Here is a 13,572-nt window from a genome sequence, read left to right as displayed (position 1 = left end):
TGTCTCAGCCAGAAGAGAAAGCAAAGTGCTCGGGAGGCTGCTGATGCAAAGACATCGGCACAGCACAAACGTTTCCACTGATGAACGGAGCTTCACTTGCTTCACTAAAATGACACCACTCTCCACCTGTGAAGGATTGAGCTGGAAGAGCTCAGACCAGGCAGTGACAAGCAAAGGCTGGCTCTGTCACTCAAGCCTCCCTCCCACCCAGCACTAAAAGCTTTAGAGCTAAACCTCCAGAGGTATTGCCAGAGACCAACGGTGGGCACAGCTAAGAGTAGCTCCTTCCCACTGCATTTCCCAGCCCAAAATACTTTTGTTGACCTGTGAAGACCTCTATGCTCTGAAGCATGAAATCCACAAACAGAACCCTCTGAACATCACAAAACCTTTATTAGTGTTTATCAGTGATACAGATTACAGGAACCAAAGGCAATTAAATAACACTTAAGTTGACCACAGACTCAAGAAATACAAGTCACATTTGGCAAGGCAAACTTCTCAGTACACTGGGTTGCTTAGGTTATTATTATACCGTGAAAGAGGAATTTCCCTTACAAGATTCTACATATTCAGGATATTATTATTATTAATTGTTATTACTGTGTCTTTCAGACAGCTCCTTTGGCAAGAATTCCCATTTTTAAGTATTTATTATATAAAAATATAACATTTTCATTATGTACAAACATTACATTACACAATGTACAGGTTAAAAACACTACAAAAAATGGCAGGCCATGGGTAAACCAAAAACAAAAGAAAAAACCCCAATGTAGAAAACATGAAATGAAATTTAAATACTGCACATTTCATAAAAATTACATTAACTACAAACAATTTTTTTCTTGTTTGCAAATATCAAACAGTACTGATCTGATTGGAAATCTTTCCCAAACAACTTCATTTTTAAGGCACATCTTGCATATTTACACATACGACACTGGATCTGGTCAATAACTTAAAGGCTCTCGGGAGTGACCTAGTTGTGTGCGCAGGGAGGGGTGCACTTGAGGGGGAGCACACTGGGCTATGCCTTCTCAGTCGTCTCGGTCTGGGGGCCCAGGTATCTGGTTGAGGGGGCTGGGAAAAGGGGCACCCCGATCTCCTGAAGGTCGGGGAGCCGTGCAGGGCGTGGCGGGGAGAGGAGCGTGATCGTCCGGTCAAAGTCCCTGTGCAGCACCTTCTCATAGACGCTCTGAAGCCCGACTGTTTTGGGCAGCTGGGCTTGATAAAAGTTGTCCCTGCGAAGGGGATCCCTGGGCAAGGATGTGCTCTTGCAGAAGGTGGAGAGAGGTGCTGAAGGATGTGGAGAGGGGTGAGGGTTGGCTCGGCCACAGGAGGGGCTCCAGCAGCGGTCGGAGTGCCCCAGGATCTTGCATTCGGCAGTGCATGCCCACAGACCTAGAGAGAGACAGGGGAGGAGAAACCTGTCGTTACTGCAGGAATAAATCCACACCACTCACAGTCCTCAGAGTTACCAGTCACAGGATGATTCACTGCACTGACGATAGGAGTGGGGAGGCGATGCTTTACAGCACAACAAAAACCCATGTTTGGTTAGGTAATGTTGTTTTGTTAGGGACACTACTCACAATTCTAACTTTAAGGGAACCTTTATTTGGGAAAAAAATCCAATCCTACAGCACTTCCAGCATATGCTAATTTGTGCTGTGCTCTCTGCACAGAGAGGAACCAACATCTAACAGCCTGCTACAAGGAGATGGGGAGTTTGTGCCATGAAGTGTCTGGCTTCCCCTCCTGATCACTGTGCCCCATGGATGGGTCCCTTCATCCACCTCCCCATCCACCCATCCTTCTGTCTGAAGTCCAGTGGGGAGCAGGGGCAGAGCTCTTACCGTTCTGCATGTGCGTGATGAGATCTTTCTTCAGGGCATCTCCGCTGATATCCGAGTCACTGTCGTTAAAATCACTGTCGCCTTTGCCGCTGTCTTTGCCACTGAACTTCTCTGCCTCCCGGCCGGAGATGGTGTTGAAGGAGTGTCCCTTCCAAATGGCCACGGGGGGAGCAGGCTCTTTGTTGTAGCTCGGAGTGGCAGCAAAACCCTGCTGGTGGGGAGGAAAACCAAAGGAGACGTGAGAGAGGGAAGTGGTGAAAGTAAACCAACATTAACTGCACCTTTGCAATTCACATCCTCCAAGACACCCCCCACCCTTTACCCCACTTCCCTGTGGTGGGACCTTACCTCCCCACTCTGTCCCCTCAGCCTCTTCTGACCCTCATAGAGGCAAGTGCTGTCGCTGCCGCTCTCAGTGGTGGAGACCTCTTCAGCAGCTGGAGAGGGGTCGGGGCTGGTAAAAGAGGTTTTGCTGGGAAAGGTTCGTACCTCAAACATGTTCCCTCTCTGGCTGCCCTCCTCCTGATGGCCCTTCTCCAGGTGGGAGATGTCTATTTGGTCCTTCAAGGCAGTGTTGTTTTTGATGTTGTTCCCCTTCTTGCGCCTGTTGCAGGTGGTGGCAATGGTGATTATAGCCACCAGGAGGAGGGTGCAGCTGCCTGCCAGGACAATGATCACGATCAGAGGGATGTCCCACTGCAAAGCCTTTCCTTCCCAGGAGCTGGGCTTGGCTAGGTCTTGGATACTGGACGGAGCAGTGGCAGTCACCAGGAAGTTGACTGTGGCAGTTGTGGCCAGGGGAGGTCTGCCATTGTCTGTCACAGTGAGGATGACCTTGAATAGCTGTCCCAGCTCTTCAGAGAGGTCACCCCTCAGCACAATGTCCCCGGTACTTGGGTTGATGGTGAAAAGGTCCTGCTGGGACTCTTCCAGGAAGGCAAAGGTGAGCTCGGCATTGGCCCCATCATCTGCATCTCGAGCTTTGATTTGGGCCACCAGGGAGTCACGGGAGGTCTTGCTGGACACACCGATTTCCACAGTCCCGTTGGTGAGCACTGGGTGGATGATGACGGGAGGGTTGTCGTTCTGGTCCACCATTCTCACTTTGACAACGGTGCTGCTGGAGAGCTGTGGGGAGCCACCGTCGGTGGCCTGGATCCTCAGGTCCAACTGCTTGAGGATCTCATAGTTGAATGTCCTCAGGGCATAGATGGCCCCGGTGGCGGGGTCCACCGAGACGTAGGTGGAGATGGGGGCCCCCATGACCTGCGTCTCCAGGAGCCGGTAGGTGACCTTACCATTGTGGCCGAGATCAGGGTCACGAGCCACCACTGTGGTGATGTAGGCACCCGGGGGGTTGTTCTCTGGCACAGCCACCTCGTAGAGGGGCTTGGCGAATAGCGGCGCGTTGTCGTTCTCGTCGCTCACCCGCACCGTGTACTGGCGGACGGTCTTGAAGGGCGGCGAGCCCAGGTCCTCGGCCACCACGGTGAGGTTGTACTCAGGGATGCGCTCGCGGTCCAGCGCCGCCGTGGTGACGATCATGTAGCTGTCCTCGTAGGCTCGCTGCAGGGCGAAGTGGTCGTGGCCGCGGAGGCTGCAGCGCACCTGCCCGTTGGCGCCCGAGTCGCGGTCCGTGGCGCTGACGAGGGCCACGAAGCTCTCGCTGGCCGCCGCCTCGCTGACGTAGGCCACGCCGGCAGCGCTGGCCGCGCCACGGAGGGCGCTGATGCTGATGCGCGGGGCGTTGTCGTTGACGTCGGTGAGGCGCACCACGACGGTGCAGGTGGCGGCGCGGGGGCTGGCGCCGCGGTCCTGGGCGCGCACGTCCAGCTCGTAGGTGCGGGTGCGCTCGTAGTCCACGGCGGCCTCCAGGGTGAGGTGGCCCGAGCGCGGGTCGAGGCGGAAGAGCCGCCGCGCCTCGGGGGGCACCTGGCTGCTGAAGGCGTAGACCACCTCACCGTTGGGGCCCTCGTCGGGGTCAGCGGCGTCCAGGTCGAGCAGCAGGGAGCCGGGCGGCGCGTCCTCGGGCAACTCCACCGTGACCGAGCTCTGGGCAAAGGTCGGGCTGTTGTCATTGGCATCGAGGACGCGGACGTGCACCGTGGCCGTGCCCGAGCGTGCCGGGCTGCCACCGTCCTTGGCCACCAGCTCCAGGGTGTAGGAGGGCTGGCGCTCGCGGTCCAGCTCCTGGAGCAGCACCAGGTCGGCGCAGCGTGCCCCGTCCGCCCGCGTCTGTGCCTCCACACCGAAGTGGCTGTTGAGGGAGACCTGGAAGCTCTGGATGGAGTTGGAGCCCACGTCCTCATCCACAGCCACCTCCAGTGGGAGGCGAGTGCCGGGCGCAGCGCTCTCCGACACCTCCAGCGCCATCTGGGCGTGGGGGAAGCGCGGCGCGTTGTCATTGATGTCCCGCACCTCCAGCTCCACGTGCACCAGGCGGTAGCGCTCCCGCCAGCAGCTCACCACGTCGAAGGCCAGGACACACTGCGGGGCTTGCCCGCACAGCCGCTCCCGGTCCAGCCCCGCTTCCCCGATGCTCAGCTGCCCGTCCTCCTCCCGCACCCGCACCAGCGAACTGTTGCTGAACTGCCGCATCAGGCGAAAGCTCATCTCCCCCGGCGCCTTCACCGGCATCTCGTCGGCCAGAGTACCGATCACCGTGCCCGGCGCGCCCTCCTCGTCGGTGCGATACCTCACCGTCTTGCCACGGGACAGGGCCAGCAGGCAGGCGGCGGCCAGCAGCCTCAGGGGGCTCATGGCAGCGGTGCGGGCGGGCTGTGCGCGGTGCCGGGCGGGCTGTACCGGCATGGACACACCGGGAGCGCTCCGCCGCCGTCTGCGGCCCCCGCGCCGCCGCGCCGCCTTTCATAGACGGCGCTATGCAAATGAGCGGGCGGCGCAGCCAATGGCAGGCGGCGCGGGCGGCCCCCGGCGCTCCCCGGGCCGGGCCGGGCGCGGGGTCGGGGGGCGCTCGCTTTGTTTCCTTTAACTCCGCGGGGTCTGCCCGCTTTCTTGTCCTCCCCCCGTTCCCCTCTCCCCCCCTTCCCCCGCACTATCGCTATTTCTTTCCCGCCATTTATTTATTTCCTTTTCCCCCTGCCGTCTCTCGGCTCTCTCCGGCGGGCGGCACGGCGCGGTGCGGGGAGCGGAGCGCGGGGCGGGTTGTTGATGCTCTCAGCGAGGCGGGACAGGTGCCTTGCCATGCCGGGCCGGGCCGGGCCATTAGCGGGGTGTGCGGGGTGCAGGGGGGCGGCATTCATTCCCCCCGCAGTGGTGGTGTGTCACTCGCGTGAGAGCCTGTGATCAGCGCCGCAAGTCGCCTTTCAGGAGGTGTCCCCGCATGCTTTAGTATGCATGTCACCGCCCGGGTTTCTTAAGCCTGGGGCACTAGCAGGCGAGGAGGAAAAAAAAGGGAAAAAAAAAAAAAAAAAGTTCCAAATAGGATTTAGCATAAGCTTGAGGAGATTTGGAAAGGTTTCAAAGATCAGGCTGTATCAAAGGCTTATGAAGCCCTCGTTAGCTGTAGAAATATAATAGCATGGCAGGCTATCCCATTCGGGAAACCAATGTCTGTATTATTTCACTATGACAGGCTAAAGGGAGAGAAAGTTGAACAGTTTCCACAGAGGAGTTGGACTAAGTTGAATATAATGAGCAAACGCCACATGTATCCATTATGTCCCTCTATTCATTCCCAATCACTGCCATAACTCTTTGACTAAACGATGATGAGCGCTGAATTACACACAATGCCCCGCTCATATTAAAATACATTTAAGACCTATCCCTCCTGGTGCCCTGTTACGCCTATTCACAGGATTTTCTTTTTGTCCTAATAGGGCCTCTCTGGGAAGCAACACCAGTCTCGTTCCAGAAGAACAAAATAACAGCATGAGGCTGAAACCTGGCACGGACCGGGGGGAACGAAACCATCTGCCCCGCAAGGCACCGGGGCCCTGCAGCCTCTCCTCTCCTCTCCTCTCCTCTCCTCTCCTCTCCTCTCCTCTCCTCTCCTCTCCTCTCCTCTCCTCTCCTCTCCTCTCCTCTCCTCTCCTCTCCTCTCCTCTCCTCTCCTCTCCTCTCCTCTCCTCTCCTCTCCTCTCCTCTCCTCTCCTCTCCTCTCCTCTCCTCTCCTCTCCTCTCCTCTCCTCTCCTCTCCTCTCCTCTCCTCTCCTCTCCTCTCCTCTCCTCTCCTCTCCTCTCCTCTCCTCTCCTCTCCTCTCCTCTCCTCTCCTCTCCTCTCCTCTCCTCTCCTCTCCTCTCCTCTCCTCTCCTCTCCTCTCCTCTCCTCTCCTCTCCTCTCCTCTCCTCTCCTCTCCTCTCCTCTCCTCTCCTCTCCTCTCCTCTCCTCTCCTCTCCTCTCCTCTCCTCTCCTCTCCTCTCCTCTCTCTCCTCTCACGCCAGAGGGTGACAAACAGGATGCGGTCCGGTCCAAGCCGCACCGGTTTCATTGAAAACGCGGGCTGAAGGCGCTGCAGCATCCCGGTCTCTCCATGCCGGGCTCTCCATGCCGGTGTCCCCATGCCGGTGTCCCCATGCCGGGGGCGGCACGCGAGCGGGGGCGGCGGGCAGCCCGCAGCTCCGGCTTATGGAAATGGGATTTAAATCGCGCCTCGGCCCCGGCTCGGGGGGCGCGGGGAGGGGGGCACGCTCCGCCGCCGACAAAAGCTCCCCGAACGCGCGGTTTCCATGCGAAGGAAGCTCCGCGGAGCTCTGTTCTCCTGCCCGCGGGAGCTCCGCAGGCGGGGCGGGCTCGGCGCCGGGCACGGTCCGAGGGGCAGGGACCGGGGTCGGGCTGCCTGGGAACGGGGCCGCTGCTCCAGAGCGGACAGCGGGCAGCGGGGCGGCCCCTCGTGTGTAACCGGATTATCTTTGCCATTTCAAGTTCCATACAGCATGTAATTTATTTTTAATTAGGATTAGATGGAGCAGGGAAGGAGACCAGACCTTTTCCCCCAGCTCCCCCTCCCTGCAAAGGCATGGCCATTCCGCGAGGAGCTCTTATTCTTTACAAAAAAGCCAATCGATCGATAAACCAGGACCTGCGTTCACCTCTTCACCTCCCACGCACTTTGCAGGAGAAAAGGGTGAAAAGGGCTGTATTTTCAATGTGTGCTCAAGTATCTGAATCAGAAGTGGAGGCTTGGAAATCCTTCCCCTTTCCCATCCACCCGGTCCTGCTCTCACATGCTTTTTCTCCAAACCTATTTTTAAGAAAGACACAAGTGGGGTCTTGCTTTTTTTTTTTTTTTTTTTTTTTTTTTTTTTTTTTTTTTTTTTGTGTGTGTGTGTGTCTGTGTGTGTTGTTTTAGAGTTCAAATGCACTTTCTGCCTCCTTTATTATTCTCTCTCTGCTGTCATGACTTTGGTTTTAAAAACCTCCAATGTATCAGTCTCTCTGCCTTCTTCCCAATAGAGTCCACCACAGAAATGTTCTGAAAGGCCAGTGAAGAATCCTGTTTTACAGCTCAAAATAAACATATGGATCAGCTGCATTAAAAGCACTTCTTTGAAATATTGTGGTTAAACAGCCCAGATTGGTTGATTGCTCCATGCGGGGACATATGTTCTTGCAAACTGTGCGTATTGTTACTAATGGGGATTCTCACACCACAGCCTTTCCTTTGAATCTGAGGCACTGGTGGTTTCTCTGGAGCTGTTGCAAGGTTGTTTTAATAATTTACCAGCTCTCTTGCACTTAGTGTTGTTGCGGAGACTCAGAGCGTGCAAAGAAGGAGGTGTTTTGCGGTGTCCAGAGGTCTGATCTCTGCTGCCAAGCTCCTTTCTGCACCTCTTTAGACACAGAAATCAAAGCTGCTCCGAGAGATGGGTGCCAGGCAAAGCAAGAAGCAAGGCTTCCCCACACAGCTCTGTGAACCTGGGTTCTTGGGTGATGTGTTGCTCCCAATGAGGGGAGCACTCCAGACCACCAGCCTGTTGCCAGTACCAGTCAAGTAAGTGATTGCCAGCAAATTGCTCCAGGTGTCTCTTTTTCATCTTTAAACTTCTTTTTCCCCCTGATTCAGCCCTTGGAAATAAAGTTTGTGGGTGCTTTTCTCTGTCCCCAGGCAGTTATTGCCTTACAAGGGGTGGCAAAACCCTGGGATCTTATCCTGTTCCTCACTGCTCCAGCTAAGCAATGACACTTAAATGCTTTTTCCCATCACTTACAGCACAGTCGGTTCACACATGTCTCAAGGTGTCAAGTGTTCCCAGTGCAACAGGGTGAGACTTCCCTCCTCTCAACAGGTGCCTGGGATCCCACCCAAGGATCTCTGTTCATGGAGATAAGCTAGAAAGTCTTGCATTTTAGAGATGTGAGAGAAGGTAAGGCTCCCATTAATTCCCATCTGGTACCTCAGGACCACATGTACCTTGAGGAAGAGTGTGCAGCTTCATGCAAGCACGAGGCAGTGTGCTTCCCTGTTGCACAATATATGTGCTTCCCTGTTGCCAGGAGATCTTAAGGGCATCAAGCCTTGGCTATTAAAAGTTCCCCTCTCTGGCCCTCTCAACACAGGCTGTATGGTGAGTGCATGCCTTGGGGGTGGTGGGGTGGGATCCCCTTGTAGCACAAGCCCTAGGGTGGTATGAGTGCCTCTCAGGAGAAGCCAGGCTACATGGGCATGATCTCCAGCTGGTCCTGCTCACCCACACACCAGAGCCTCTGTTTCGCCCTCTCTCAGACATGAAGTTGAGGTGCAACATGTCCCCCCACCCCTTGTCTCTTAGCCTGCAAAGTGGTGGCATGGCCTTCCCTCCCTGGAAGCTCATCTCTGTGCTCAGGCCCTGGCCCTGCCTCTTCCTTCTTGGGCATCCCCACAGCTTGGCTGCCTTGGAGTGATCTACAAAAACAAAGAAATCCCTTCTGCTTCAGGGCCTAAATAATCCCCCCTGTTTAATCATTTCTGCTGAAACTAAGGAAGTGTGGGTTAACCTGTCAAGCTCCACAAGCCTGGGCTGACCAAAACCCCTGGAAAACAAAGGAGTGGAACGAAGCGGTGAAGGGTTTTGTTGCTCTCTGGCTGTTTGTGTTGGAGGGTGGCATGTGCCATTGTGCTTCTGTCTCTGGCCATGCGGGCCATGGAAGACACGGCTGCAAACCTTCCCGTGAGCTCTGGGTTGGTATCAGGGTTATAAATCACTCTAGTCATTTGTTTATTTGCTTCAAATGCTTCCCTCCCTGCATCTCCCTTCTGTGAAATGTGGGTTGGAAGAAGGAGTTTGTTTTGCAGAAGAAATAAACTGTGTGCCCATACCCCCCACCCGGCAAGCGGTTTTGATTCCACAGGGAATTTATTTTTTAATTGGATTAATTTCTAGCCTCTCCCAGAGTAGCAGCTGGGGTCTTTGATTCGAGAGGTTAAAACAAAGGGGCATGAAACAAAAGACCAGTTTTCTGCATTCCCCACACAGCATGGGCCTCGTGCGAGCTGCCTGGAGGTATCCTTGGGGCAGTGCATTCCTAAAGGTCTCCCCACGTCGTCCCAAGCCAGGGTCTACTGCAGGGTTTTTGGGGGGGCTTCCTGGTCTGTCTTGCCTTCAAAGTATCTGAATAGGAGATTTTGCCTCCTAACCCAGTTTATGTTCCCATATAATCTTACTCCTTGGTGTCCCTTTTCTCTTTGCTCTTCTGCCCCACCCTCCCACCGCCTGCCCCTTTTCCAGCTCTCTTTACCAGCTCTCTGTTTTCTGCCACAGAATAGATAAATGAGGATTTTAAGCTGTTAACCCAGGAGGCAGGTTCTCATGTTCAGTTCTCAGCTCTCTCATCTGGAGCAAGGCTCTGCCCCACCAAGGTCTGGGATATTTAGGTATTCAATTGTCATTGAATGCTGTGCAAGTTGGACATATTTTAGCTTGACTGAGGCTGAGGCTCTCTCAGGTTCAACCCCTCATGTCTACAGTCTAGGGGTGCATTGGGCAGATGACAGCCCAAGTCCTGCTGTTTGCCCACTACAAGGACTGTTAGGAGATCAGAGATGCCCTTATTATGCATGTCTCTTATTATGCATGTCTCTTCTGGCTATTTTGCCTTGGTGCCTTTGGTTTTAGGGAGTGCAGGTAGCAGAGTAGTTATTCATGTCTGTCCCCAGTCTGGACCTTTAGGAGAAGTGCTTACTTTCTCCATAGTCTGAGGTATGATCAGACCAGCAGGATATTAAAGAGGGGAGTTGCACAGCTTCTCTCCCTGGCTGTTGTGAGTTGGTGCTCCTGCTGCATGGCTGCTGCTACATGCCTGGCTGGGATGTCTTTCATAGCACTTTGAAGGTGTCCGGACTGATATATTTGGCTTTCCTCCAGCAGCTCCTTGTTTCCTCCTGGGTCTCGTTCACACTCTCCTCCTTGAAGGACTGTTTGGAATTTTAGACTCTTACAAATGATGAATGGGTGGAAGAAATACACCTCTTAGCTCCCAGAAAGATGTACAGTCCTCTGCGAATACTTATGTGTGGTGGTTGTGATGAGCTCCACTGATTTCTCTGAGAAACAGCTCCCTGGCTATTTGGTGTGCAAAGTCCCTTTCTGCATGTCCTTCTGCTGCCCCTGCCTGGCCAGTGTCACCCACCCAATGTCACACTAAACAGGTATGGCCTGGTCACTCTTTGGGCTCTGCCACCTTCCTACAGTTTCGGAAGCCCTCCCCAATAAGATCATATCCAAATATGAGCACAAGGATAGTTACATAAATGCCAATATATTTTTACTATGCCCATAAAAATAGCCTTCCCCTTTCTCTGCTGTCTATATGTTTTCAGTATTACCCTGCACGTGTCATTTCTCACCCCCTCCACTGATACATCTGTGGCACAGGAGGGGACATTGGGAAGCAATCCTTGTTGAGCTCCTGGAAACTGAGAAGTTGCATTAGCGTGATGCCATGCTGGAGCTAATTAGCCCAATATCACAGCGGGGTTAATGGGCTTGGGCACAGTGCCACAGCTTCTAATTCCCAGGCTGAGGGGGCCTGCAGGTTCTAGCCCTGGTCTGCTCCTGGTTGTTTCCCGGAGGATTACAGTGAGAGGCAGCGTGGGGGAAGAACGCGACAGAGAATGGGGGACTCAGACATGTGCCATGAGTCCCTTCCTCCCTCTCGCCTCTCCTTCTCCCCCCTGCTTTCCCCCTTGTTCTCCATCTTAATCGTGCCTCAGCTTGCAAAGTCAGAGCCCCCAGCTGTGAAAGACTAAGTCTCTTCTTCTCCCAAGCTCCTGAGCAGCGGCAGGCTGTGAGCAAGAGTGTGCCTCGTGTCACTTGTGTTGAAGAGGCTGTGAGAGCAGGGAAGAGCTCAGACACAGGCGGCTGCCGCGCTTGGCCGCCTGCCAGGGCAGGAGCGCACTGTGAGCATCCTCCCTCCGCCGGCCGCTTCCAGGGCTGGGAGTCTGCCCAGCACTGGGTTTTGTTTTGGCACAGTGAGGAGCACCCCGCAGCTGAGGGATGTGGGGGGAGTGCTGGTGAGTCCCATCAGGCTGCTCTCCTTCATCCTGGTTTTGGGATCATCTCCCTTTCCAATGTGAAGGAGGGCTCAGTGTTAAATATCACTCTCTGCCCCCAGCCTTAATGCGTTGGGTGACAGATTTTATCTTCGATGTCTGCCAGGGTGTTGCTGCCTGACATGTGGCCAGCTCCAGGCAGAGCAGGGCAGGAAAACAGCACAAAGCTGTGCAGAAGAGAATGGAGAGCAAACACATCCCATTACAAGAGAGATGGAGAGGCTTTAGATATTCCTACTGAGTTGACGAGAAACAAACTTTTCAGAAGCTTGGCAAATCTGGTTCTTAAATCATTTGGGTGCTCTTGAGCATTTCATCAGGAGTTTTGCTGTAAGTTTTTCTGCTACTGCATTCTGCTGCATTTCATGAGTTTGAGGTGTCATTCAGGATTAGATCAGACTGCTTTGCGAGGCCACTGGTAGACTTTTTTTTTTTAACCATACCTGCCATTCTTTGACCTCTGCAGCACCTCAAGACCCCTGAAACACTCCTGTACTCACTGTTCATCTTTCATGCATGGCATTTTTTCATTCTCCACATATGCTTCACTGGAGGGGTCTGGCTGAGGAGTCAGAATGTTGGCCTGGGGTGATGTGACCTGGGACTGGAGCTGGTGACACAGTGGAGAGGAGTAGAGCTGTTCCTATGGCTGAAGGATGTATGTGTACCACAGCCCTGAAGGGCATGTTTGCCCATCTTTAGGAGTTAGCCAGTCAGTCCCCAAATGTCACTTGTCCCTCCTGCACCTGTAAATGTACATCACAACAGGACAAGGAGGCGATTTGGAAACCACTGCAGTCGCTATGGCTACATCTACAACACTGAATAAAATGCTCCATGCGTTGGCTCTTCCTAGTTTACTTCTGCAGACATATTCTATGAAAATACAGCCCTTTTACAGTTTGTGGGGAATTACCTGTTTGCCTTTTCAAGTTTAGCCATTTGGTGCCTTCACTTATTTAACTCACTTTAAAAAGAGGCACACATTGCTACCCTGTGTCTGTGGTTTTTGCATCTGGAAATACAGATACCATCACATATTTCACACCCTATCCCCAGGAAGAAAAATCATCTGCCCCCAAAGTCTGCAGAATTCTGTTCTAAAAACTTAAATAAATTGTTATCGCTTCTTAAGTGCCATAATAAATGTATGGAATGATCTCACATAAAAGCTGGAGGCTTAGAGAGTAGGTGCTAAAGAAATGCATCAAATTAGACCAAAAAAGAGGCATAAAATCTATGTTATCCCAAAAGATAAGGGCTGGCGGCTTAAGCGACTTTTCTGTTTGCTGCTGTCTAAACATCAAATTCGTTTTTCTGCCTAAAAGAATTTGCATCTCTGCAGTGAGCAGATCTGAAGGCTTTGTTTTTCCAGAGAGGTACATGGTACTGGGGGAAAAGTAGGAAATGATGCAATCAGGCATGGTTTGTAAGCGAAGGGTCACAGATGGGTGAAGCCTTGCTGAAGTTAAAACCAACAAACAAGCAGTTGGAGATGCTCTTGGAGCATCCTGAACATTTAGAACTGAAGAGGTTTGAGTTTGCCTCAGCAACATTATGTATGTATATGCATGTGTTATATATTATAATGAATATGATAATTACAGGAGATAATTTATAATATATGTGTATTATATATGAGTGCCTCCTCAGTAGGCTAAAACAATGCCATGAGAGTGTAAAGAAATGTGAAATCTAATTACTGTAGCTGTGTAAGTGAAGTAATGAGGAGCTTGAGAGTGTGACTGATATGCAATTAGATACTAAACTAATGAGCAAGCTGTCTACAGTCCATCAAAAGAGTGAGGGAGGCTTGTGCAAGACACCCCTGGCATTGCAAAGAGGACGATACAGCACATCCAAATGCAGCTCACTAATGATTGGAGATTGTGTGCTCAGCTTGGGGATAAAGCCGTTAACCAGTCAAAAAACCTGTGGCAGACCCGCAGGAGATAAGGACAGTAAAAAGCACAAAATATATAGAACTGCAAATATATATAGGAGAGCTGTAGCTTGGATTGAAGGTTCTAGATTAGTGACTCCCCAGAATTTGGTTTGCTATCTTACCCCAGATAAAACAGTCAGGATGAGAAATTGGTGTCAGGTTGGTTGTGTGGGTGGCAATGAAGCCTTGCCTTGGGAGAGCCAGGCTGGGAAGGGGCAGCAGAGAGCCAAGCAAAGGGAGTGGAGGCAGAGACAGCAGGCACTGCTGGGGAACG

At 52.9% G+C, this 13,572-nt stretch overlaps 1 protein-coding gene across 4 annotated transcripts; it reads right to left on the bottom strand.

Moving 5' to 3' along the window:
• Window positions 1-390: 390 nt before the first annotated feature.
• Window positions 391-4,619, bottom strand: PCDH8 (protocadherin 8; the record flags this gene model as incomplete). 4 transcript variants are annotated; one of them, XM_083855514.1, is made up of 3 exons in its annotated part: window positions 391-1,404; window positions 1,860-2,070; window positions 2,208-4,619. In XM_083855514.1, 3 exons carry the CDS (start codon window positions 4,617-4,619, stop codon window positions 1,031-1,033), a joined length of 2,997 nt encoding a protein of 998 aa, XP_083711640.1. In that variant the 3' UTR covers window positions 391-1,030. The 4 variants fall into 4 exon arrangements, with proteins under 4 accessions (XP_083711640.1, XP_083711641.1, XP_083711642.1 ...); XM_083855515.1 differs by having other exon boundaries at window positions 1,860-2,067; window positions 2,208-4,540; XM_083855516.1 differs by having other exon boundaries at window positions 2,349-4,540.
• Window positions 4,620-13,572: the final 8,953 nt, after the last annotated feature.

The sequence above is a fragment of the Zosterops lateralis genome (genome assembly GCF_965231275.1).
Source record: "Zosterops lateralis genome assembly, chromosome: 2".
NCBI classification, from domain to species: Eukaryota; Metazoa; Chordata; class Aves; order Passeriformes; family Zosteropidae; genus Zosterops; species Zosterops lateralis.
This window is presented reverse-complemented; position numbering and strand designations above follow the sequence as displayed.